General features: G+C 63.5%; 2 protein-coding genes across 4 annotated transcripts; one reads left to right on the top strand and one right to left on the bottom strand.

Annotated features, from left to right (window-relative positions):
* The first annotated feature begins 1,486 nt into the window (after nt 1–1,486).
* On the top strand, nt 1,487–6,254 carry EOLA1 (endothelium and lymphocyte associated ASCH domain 1). Of its 3 annotated transcripts, XM_088028617.1 has the most exons (5): nt 1,523–1,576; nt 3,164–3,388; nt 4,120–4,266; nt 4,376–4,658; nt 5,535–6,254. In XM_088028617.1, exons 4-5 carry the CDS (start codon nt 4,406–4,408, stop codon nt 5,756–5,758), a joined length of 477 nt encoding a protein of 158 aa, XP_087884743.1. In that variant the 5' UTR covers nt 1,523–1,576; nt 3,164–3,388; nt 4,120–4,266; nt 4,376–4,405; the 3' UTR covers nt 5,759–6,254. The 3 variants fall into 3 exon arrangements, with proteins under 3 accessions (XP_027951869.2, XP_087884743.1, XP_027951870.2); XM_028096068.2 differs by lacking the exon at nt 3,164–3,388 and having other exon boundaries at nt 1,487–1,576; XM_028096069.2 differs by lacking the exon at nt 1,523–1,576 and having other exon boundaries at nt 1,597–3,388.
* A 1,026-nt stretch (nt 6,255–7,280) lies between these two features.
* LOC148162968 (heat shock transcription factor, X-linked member 3-like) lies at nt 7,281–8,792 on the bottom strand. Its single transcript, XM_088028616.1, has 2 exons — nt 8,304–8,792; nt 7,281–7,874 (listed from the first exon to the last, which is right to left on the bottom strand). Exons 1-2 carry the CDS (start codon nt 8,790–8,792, stop codon nt 7,281–7,283), a joined length of 1,083 nt encoding a protein of 360 aa, XP_087884742.1.
* Nucleotides 8,793–9,092: the final 300 nt, after the last annotated feature.

Raw genomic sequence — 9,092 nt, 5'->3', positions numbered from 1 at the left:
CCTATGTCACGGGAGGCAGAAGGGCACTGCCTGGCCTCGGCCCCGGAGCCGCCCTTGCCCAAGCCCCGCGCTGTCCCCAGGGATCTCCGCCTAGGCTCCGCCCGGCTCCGCCCCTTGCCCAAGCCCCGCGCTGGTCCCAGGGTTCTCCGCCCGGGCTCCGCCCAGGTTCCGCCCTGGCTCCGCCCCTTCCCCAAGCCCCGCGCTGGTCCCAGGGTTCTCCGCCCGGGCTCCGCCACCGCAACTCCTCCTCCCAGCCCACCGACCGTCCCTCCCCACTGCGCCCAGCTCCGCCTCCCAACCACCCCACCAGTCCCGCCCTGCTCCTCCCCGGCTCCGCCTCCCTGCTATCTTCCGGGTCCCACCCTGCAACACCCCAACCGCGCCCCGCGGCCCTGCAGCTCCTCCTCCCAGCTATACCACCGGTCCCACCCAGCTCCTCCCTTGCCCGCCCTCGCTCCTGCCCCAGGCTTTCCTCCAGCTCGCCCCGCTCCTCCACAGCACCTCCTGTCAGCATCCCCAGGCCCGCCTTGCTCCGCCCTAGCCCTGCCCCAGCGACTCCTCCCAGCTTTCCCCCAACTGGCCCTACCCCTCCCCAGCCCCGTCCTGCTCCCCGCAGCTGCTACCCACCAACCCTGCCCCGCTCGTCCCCAGCTTCTGATCCCAGCTTTCCCGGACATCGCTCTGCTCTGCCCAACGCCGCTTGGCACCTCCACAGCTCCTCCTCCCAGCTTTCCCCCAGCCCCACCCCCCGGTGGCAGCTGCTTCGCCAACCTTTCCGCCACTCCCTCCCTGCCCCTTCCCAGCTCCGACGCGCTCAGCCCCAGCTCTCCTAGCTTTCCACCAGCCACGCCCCCTACTCCTCCCCCGGTTTCGCCTTGCCAGAGTCCCCCACCCTGCCCTACAACTGCCCAGGTCCTCCTCTGCAGTGACCTCCCAGCTCTTCCCAAGGCTCCACGTCCATCGCCACCTCCCCAACTTAATCCCGCTCCTCCCCAACACTGCCTGCCCAACTTCCTCAGCTCCACCCCACCCAGCCTCCTCCTCTCAGCTCCGCCCTGCTACTCCCCAGGTCCTCATCCCCAGTGGTCCCCCGGCTTCTCCTGTGGCTCCGCCCCAAGCTCCGTTACCCCAGCGCTCCCCAGATCCCCCCTGCACCTCCCCCCCCGGGACACCTCCTCAGGCCCACCGTGCTCTTCGCACAGCTCCTTCTCCGCAACATTCCCCCTAGCTCGGTCCTGCTCCTACCCTGCTCCTTCCCTGCTCCTTCCCGCTCATTGCCCGAGCTCGTACTACCCAACTCTTTCTCACTCGCCGCGCTCACCCCTCTTGCAGGTGCGCCCCAGCTACTCCCCGCAACCCTGTCTCACAGCTCCTCCCCTCGCTCGTTCCCACAAGTCGGCCCCCCATACTCCTCCCCCCGCCCCGCCTCCCGTAGCCCCGCCCATGGATCCGCCCCCGCTCGCCTAGCCCCGCCCCTTCTCCCCCACCCCATTTCTCTTCTAATTTCCGGTTCCGCCCCAGCCGCCCGCGTCTACCTCTCGATCCACCGGGATCCTTCCCCGCGAGTCCGGGCCGGGTGAGTCCACACACGTCTCCCCGCGGCCGGGGCTTCCGCGCCTATGTGCGTGTGTACGTGAGTGCGTGTGTACGTAACTGCTTGGCTGCGTGCCTACGCGCTTGCGAACGGGCGTGTTTTCGTACCTCCGTGTGCGTTACGTGGGTTCGAGCCGGCGTAGGCCCCGCAAAGAAGGGGCGCCGGCGTCTGCGCCAGCCTGTGAGCTGAGGGACCGCCGACGCCTGTCACCGGTCAGCGGTCCCCGGTGCCGGGCCGCGGCGATGGCGGGAGAGCCACGAGGCGGGCCGAGCGCTCTGTCCGCTCTCCGCGGCCCGCGTCGTCTCCCGGCCTGGGCGTGGGAGGCGGTCGTGCAGGCGCTGGCCGCCTCGCCGGGTCACGCGGAAGCGGACGGTCCCGCCTGGTGGCCGCAGCCCGGTCAGCCAGGGGCGCCCGCGACTCGGTGCCAGGAGACCCGCCCGCCACAGAGGGAGCCAGGAAGCCCCTGCTGCTGAGGCCTGCTGGGCCCTCCGCGGGCTGGGACCTGTGGGCTGGGGTTTTCCGGGCCTTGGGGGGGCGGATCTGGAAGCAGGCGCAGAGCTGCGCAGGCCACCCTTCCCTGTCCCCTCCTCCCGCCACAGTCACACGCCCGCCATCCTTCTAAGTGCATGTGCAGGCAATGGACCTGTGCCCAGAGAAACAGGAGCATGCTGGTCCAGGAGCCCCAGCCCTCCCTCACTGCGTCCCTCCCCGCCTCCCCTTGGCCCCCAGGCTGTGGCCTACCTGAGGTCGCAGGCTGTGCGGTGTTGCACTGGTTACCCGTGGCACTCCTCCCAGTGGGCAGCATCTGGCAGCGCAGGCGGCTGCTAGGTCAGGGGGACTGGAACAACAACAGATTGGTGGTGAAACCACTCGCCGAGGTGGAACGGAAGCGGATTTGGGGTGGCGGTGGTTGGGAACCCGGGGCTGCTGGCTGTGGAAGGTTGAGACGAAGCGGGCATGGCCTGTGTGAACGGGGGCAGAGCAGGCGAGCGTGCGATGTGCAAGCCTGAGCAGAAGGGAACGAGAGGCGGTCAGCCGCGTCCGGGCTGTCCGGCCACGAGTCAGATGAGGACAGGACAGGCACGTGGCGGGTCGAGGGTGTGTTCGTGGAAGGTGGGGTGCGGTGCATGGCGAGGAAGTAGAGGCTGCGAGTATAGACGGCCGTTCTGGGAGGACTTCTGCTATGCACAGGTTTGGAGAAGGCCGCCGCAGGAGCTGGAGGCCTGTGTGGGGGCTCCCCCCCCACCCCGGGGGGGGGCGGGGGGAGCGGTCCTTGTCCCTGCCCTGAGGGAGACACAGGTGTGGCTCTCTGCAGAGGGGACCACCTACTCCGGGGGGACGGGAGGGAGGCTGCCTGAGGAGGAGCAGGACAGAGCCAGGCGCCGGAGTGAGCCAGAGGGCTAGGCCCCAGAGCACAGCTGAGGGCGGCTCGGCCGGAGAGACAGAGGGAAGGCAGCCGGTCTGGGCGTGCGGACAGGCAGGACGGTGCATTGGGAAGGGGGTGAACATGAGGCAGCCTTGCTGGTCACGGGGCCTTGTCTTTGAGAGTGGATGTGGTTTCTTCAACAGGAGAATGCCGTTGAGGCCAGGTTTATGTACTTCAGGAACTGGGAGCAGAGATGAACCGGAGAAGGTGGTACTCAGGGGCTCAGGGTAGAGCCCCAGGCCCGATGATGATGATGACGGGCAGCCACTGTTTGTAACTGTCCTGTTAGGTGTCATGTACTGGGCTAGGCGCCCTTGGCACCTTGTCCCCGATCCTCGCAGCCACGCTGGAGACGGAGGCTCCGTGAGGTACCGGGACCCAGCTGAGGTTAAGGCCCGGGGCCCCGCTCTTCCCACTGCACAGCTCTGTCCTCCCGTGAGGAGGGCGGACCCGCCCCCCCAATCCAGGTGCAAGGGCAGGGGGTACATGCACTCAGATCCCCTGGCAGTCATGGGCCATCTGTCTCTTCCTCGGCACCTCCTTCTCAGGTACGGAGTGAGGTGATGGTAGCGCTGCTGTAGCGGGTGATTTGAGGATTGAATCCTCTGGTGTGTTGTTCGTGCTCTTCCCCTGTGCCTGGCATAGAGGCAGTGCGTGCGCCCCGGGACCAGTTGTTCCTGCTCTTGTATTTCCTTTCTCTAGGCTCGGGTCGGGGTTGGGGGTGTCTGTTGATAGTGGAGAGCAGTGGGGCAGGAAGGCGTCCGAGGAGGGTGGCACCCAAAGGGGCCGGGGCCATCTGAGATCGCGGGGCGCCCCCAGCGCTGAGCCGAGGTTAGATACCAAGGATTTGTGCTCCGCCGCCCCGGGACAGGAGCCCGGGGATCTGCAGTGTCTCGGCGGTGGCAGGGCCAGGGACCCGAGTGGGTTGGCAGGAGAAGAAGCGAGGCCCGGGACTGGCCCTGTCTGTGCTGGGAGGGGGCTAGAGCCAGCTTTCCGAGTCGTGAAACCCAGAGGCCCGTCCCCCTCTGTCCTCTCCTGGGGCTCCGTGGCCTCTGTTGTAGCACTGACCACGTGCTGTCCCGGCCGTGCCTTTCTCTAGCCGTCTGCGCCATCGTCCGAGAGCTCGCCCAAGACTCCATCTGATGGACACGTCGTCCTGATCCCCGGCCCCTTCCTTTGGGCCTGTCGGTTGACTGTGTCGTGATAGGAAGAAGGAGCCAGGGCTCTCGGCTCCCCCACCGCCCAGGTCAGTAGGCAACCCCGGGGGACACTGGGGCGAGGCCTTGCCCGCAGGTCATGAGCTTGGAGCGCTGGGCATGATGCTCATTGACGTTCGTGGTTCCGTGTCCCCGCAGGCCAGGGGAGGCCCCAGGAGCTGTAGGGAGATGCAGTTCGGCTGCCTCTCCTTCCGGCAGCCTTACGCAGGTTTCGTCTTAAACGGGGTCAAGACCGTGGAGACGCGTTGGCGTCCTCTGCTGAGCGGCCACCGGAACTGTACCATCGCCGTCCACATCGCCCAGAGGGACTGGGAAGACGCCGCGTGGAAGAGGCTGCTGGTGGAGAGGCGGGGGATGGCCCCCGCTCAGATTCAGGCCTTGCTTCGGGAAGGGGAGAAGTATGGCCGTGGCGTGATAGCTGGCAAGTGATGATAGGCCAGATGCTGCTCAGACAACCTCCAGGGGCTAACGCCGCGGGATCTAGCTCGGGAGTTTTGTGGCTTGTTTTCTTTCGAACTGCTTGGTGTGTGAGCCGAGCGACACACCGTTCAGAGGGGCAGCAGGGGGCCGTGGGCTGGGGGTGGGGGAGTTGCCGAGGTCCCACGACCTCAGGGGGACCCTGCGTCCGCTCTGGGCCTCGGTTCCCATTTTCGATCTGAGAGGCAGGGACAGCTTCCGAGTCTCCACGTGGCACTGGCCTGTGCGTGTGTATGTGTAGAGCCGTGTGTTTGCGCGCGAGTGTGTGTGCGTCCGTGTGTGCGTGCGCGTACATGCGGCAGAGACCATGGGAGGCGGAGACCGCGGTACCCGGCGTGGGTTGGGGTAGCCTCCAGATTCAGGCTGTTGCCTGGCTTCGTGGGCGGATGCCCCACCCCCACCGTCCCCGCATCCCAGCTAAGTTCCCTGCGCCCTGGGTGGGTCAGGTCCCACCGCCGCACCTGCCACCTGCCAAAGTGCTCGGGGACCTGATGGCCTGTTCCCCCCGGCGTCTGGAGCCCTTCTGACCTCCGCCTGCTGCCCTGAGCAGTCTGGCTGGGACCAGCCCATTGCTTGGGTGTGGTCGTTGAGGACAAGGCCCTCCACTTCTTTGTCTCCGTCCCTCGGCCTCACCCGGAATTCCCTGAACACAGTTTGGCACGTCGCAGATGCTCGGCCAGAGCGGCCCAGTGTACTCCGTGGCCCCTTGGGGAGACCCTCGTGGTCCCTGGTGGTTGTAGCTTTCAATAACCGTGTTCTCCATCAGGCGGGCCTCGGTTTCTGGAAGGAAAAACCAGTGCGCGCTTCTCCTTGTGCACAGGGCTTGTTGACGTTGGGGAAACGTTGCCGTGCCCAGAGGACTTAGCTCCCGATGAGGTCGTGGAACTGGAAAATCGAGCTGTGCTGACTGGCCTGAAGCAGAAGTACCTCACGGCGCTTTCGAACCCCAGGTGGTTGCTGGAGCCCATCCCCAGGAAAGGCGGAAAGGATCTCTTCCAGGTAGACATCCCAGAGCACCTGCTCCCCTCGGGGCAGGAGGCCTGAGGGGCGTGCAGGGTTACGGAGAACCCCAGCTAAGTCATGACCGGTGAGGTGACCATCGTGCCGCAGGCGGGGACCGCAGCTCTGGTCTGGCTTGGCCCTGCCGCGGAGAGCGCTGCCGCTGCGTGCTGTTCGTGGGCACGGATTTCTCCGCTCCCGTGCGGGGGACGGGCCGGCGGGACTTTCCCTGTGAGCTGCCCGTCTGGGCTCCTCGACGGGCTCGAGGACTCGGAGCTTCAGGAGACAGGGAAAGCTGCCGTAAAGGCCTTTGCACCACGACTAATTTGGGTTGCACAAAGAAATACGTTTTGGGGCGCCTGGGTGGCTCAGTTGTTACGCGTCTGCCTTTGGCTCGGGTCATGATCCCGGGGTCCTGGGATCGAGCCCCCTGTCGGGCTCCATGCTCCACGGGGAGCCTGCTTCTCCCTCTGCCCCTGCTTGTGTTCCCTCTGTGTCTCTCTCTGTGAAATAAATAAATAAAATCTTAAAACAAAAAATGCGTTTTGAGAGAACTGGTTAGTGTCTCCCCCGCTCTTTGTTCTGGTCAAAAGTCAGAGAGCATTTGAACAGCGTCCAGGGGATGTTGTGGGAAGGCTGGGAGTGGGCACTGAAGGAAGGCCCGGGAGGGAGTGGCCAGCCACGGACGGCCCCGCTCACGGTGACGAGGACCTAAGCCTGAGAAACAGAGCGCCCATCCGTCCTCGCAGATGACTCTTGCTCTGTTGTGAAAGCGTCCCTTGGCCCATGAAGGGTGCGTGTTACACACGTGGCACGGCTGCTTCGTGTGCAAGGGAAGGATCCTAAATACAGCCCTGATGGAAAAGTGACAAGTTGTGCTGTTTGTTTTGTGGGAAATCTCTTGTTGTTGGCTTTTGTGTGTTCCTTAGCGAAGGTTCTAGTGGTTGCTACCTATGAGGATGATGGGCCACCCCCGCCCCCCCACCCCGCCACCCCACCACGCCATCGACTGGAATGGCCTGTGTCTTCTGAGCTTGACTAAAGGGGTCCTACGTCCCTGCTTTTCGGTGGGCCACCTTGGAAGGCCCCTGGCCCCCGCGCTAGAAGCGCTCAGCTGCTGATCAGAAACTCGCCCTGGCATCCCAAGGGGACCCACGAGGAAGGCCCCTCCTGGCTCAAGCTGCGCGAGCGCCGGAGAGGGGGGCGGTGCCAAGGTCAGGAGCGAGGCTGTTGTCTCTCCTGACCGGCAGGCGAGGCTCAGGCGACCAGATCTTCCTGGGCCTGCCTCAACACTCCCCAGCCAGCTCCTTGGCCGAGTGGGTGAAAATGCTGCCGCTTCAAAGCAAAGAGGACCCACGGGGGCCAGACCCGGTCCTGGGCCAGGATTCCTAGCCTCCTCGGGTTTATCCGATGAGGTGTGCGTGGTGTCGCAAGTTAGAAAGAACACAGACTCGCCATTGTCATTGTTTATTTACTCCTGCGGAGTTTTGCTTTTCTTTATTAAGGCCGGGAATAGAGTCAGGGTTCCACAATGGTGATTTTTATCTGTCGCCCGTGGCCTGTGAGCTTAGGGAACCGGGTCGTCCTTGAAGTGTTCACAGAGTACACACTTGTAATCTGAGGAACCCTCCTCCTCCTCATTCTCACTGGGGGCCTCGTTTGGGGACATGACAGAAAGGCCAGCCAGCAGGATGGAATAGCAGGTGTTGTACAGCGACATCAGCAACCCGTCATCTGGGTAAGCCGGGAGGGCGGTGGGCAGCTCCCCCGCGCCGTCCCTTCTGGCAGTAGCCAGGGGCACAAACATCACATTCCTGGAGGTGCCCTCCCCACTTGGGCCACCCTGCTCACTTGGGCCATGATTTTCCATGGCACTTCTGGCTACGCTGCTCAGGGACCAGATACTGGAGAAGCTAAAGGACTGGGTGCCGCTGGGTCCCTGAACGTTTGGGGCTTCTCTGGGGCCCGCCTTGTCCTCGTTGCTGGATTCACTGTGATGGAATCGTGGGGAACGTCTTGTCACCGCCGCCACCTGCTTCTTTCTCTTTAGAGGTGTTGCACCGCTTCCTAGCCACCTGGTGCCGGTTCTCGGATCACCTTTCCTCTGAATATTCTCGAGCAGCACGGGCCTGTCTCGCTGGAAGTTGGAGTTGCGGTACATCTGAAACGAGATTCGTCCTTTTAGTCATTCTGGAAGGAAAGAATCGTGTCCTCTGCTGCCGCCGCCGCTGCTACGGCCACCGCGGCCACCACCAGGGCCACCACTACTCCCTGCCCCTCCCCCCCCCCGAGGACATAATGGCCTAGATAATGGCCTAGCTCTACTATGGAGGAGAGGTCCTCTGAGGCTGCCTGCGAGGTTCCTTACGCCCTAGAGCCTGAGCTCACCAACGACACGGCGTGCATAGGTTAACGTGTTCACGCACCTATCTGACGTTCCCTGGCTTCTGTCTAGGCATAGAGAAATACGTTACTAAAAGATTACTAAGAAATTAAACCCTTTCGGGAGATCCTTCATCTGGGTCTACTAGGAAGCTGTTGGAAGGACAGAAGACGGGGGCGGGGGAGACGCGAGGACTTTCTACTTTACCGTCATCCTCCCGTTCCCAGGGGCGCGAACCGAAGGGCTGTCTGGGCGTATTTTGCTGAACCCGTACAGGTTCATTAGGCAGATGAACCCCTTCAAGCTGTCAGTGTCAAAGATTCTCTCTGGGCCCCTCCGGTGGAGAATCTCCCTCTGGAAAAGCTCTTCATCGATGATCACGGTGTCGCCGTCGTCATTCCAGCGCACGGACGTGAAGGCGTCGTCCTCCACGATGCTCCAGAGCTTTCTCGGGAAGGAAAGCCCGAGAATGTTTTGTCCCACATTGGCGGCACCCAGGTTTGGGGCCTCTGGCTGTGGGTTGTCTTGGGGATCTGGATCTCGGCTCACAGCCGGGTCCTCGTGCTTCTCTAAAACCTCCCTGGAATCCAAATTTGGACCCAGGGAGGAAGTCGATGGGACCGCTGTGGCTGACTCTCCGTCACCAGGCGGAGCCAGCTTGACCGGGCGTATCTCGTCGGTACTCTGACTAGCCATGGCGCTAAGTCTAGATCAGGAGCATTTTCACCCCAAGACCGTCTCACTTGACTCTCGAGTCAGAAATGCCTTCGGCCGGTACAGGGGTGCCCCATATACACTGTCCCCCAAATTCTGGAGTCTCGTAGTCGGGCAACCGGGTGCCTGAGTCATCGCCCCCTTTATTTGTCATGTGATGTCACAAAGGCGGCTCTGAGCTGGTCTGGAGAGGGAGCCCTGGCCAAGTGTGGGGCAGGGGAGGGGTACAGGCCCCTAGCTTCTCTCTTTTCTACAAGTACACAAAAGTATGGTTTGAGTTCC

This window comes from Eumetopias jubatus, unplaced genomic scaffold, assembly GCF_037043125.1.
Source record: "Eumetopias jubatus isolate StellerSeaLion01/CBP00866 unplaced genomic scaffold, mEumJub1_p1.0 scaffold_11, whole genome shotgun sequence".
NCBI lineage: Eukaryota > Metazoa > Chordata > Mammalia > Carnivora > Otariidae > Eumetopias > Eumetopias jubatus.
This window is presented reverse-complemented; position numbering and strand designations above follow the sequence as displayed.

Excerpts from the sequence above, each read along its gene's own strand:
- EOLA1 (XM_028096068.2), top strand. The coding sequence starts at position 4,406 with ATGCAGTTCGGCTGCCTCTCCTTCCGGCAGCCTTACGCAGGTTTCGTC. Across the intron at positions 4,659-5,534 it reads TGGCCGTGGCGTGATAGCTG|GGCTTGTTGACGTTGGGGAA; the intron begins GCAAGTGATGAT and ends CCTTGTGCACAG.
- LOC148162968 (XM_088028616.1), bottom strand. The coding sequence starts at position 8,792 with ATGGCTAGTCAGAGTACCGACGAGATACGCCCGGTCAAGCTGGCTCCG. Across the intron at positions 7,875-8,303 it reads CTGGGAACGGGAGGATGACG|ATGTACCGCAACTCCAACTT; the intron begins GTAAAGTAGAAA and ends ATCTCGTTTCAG.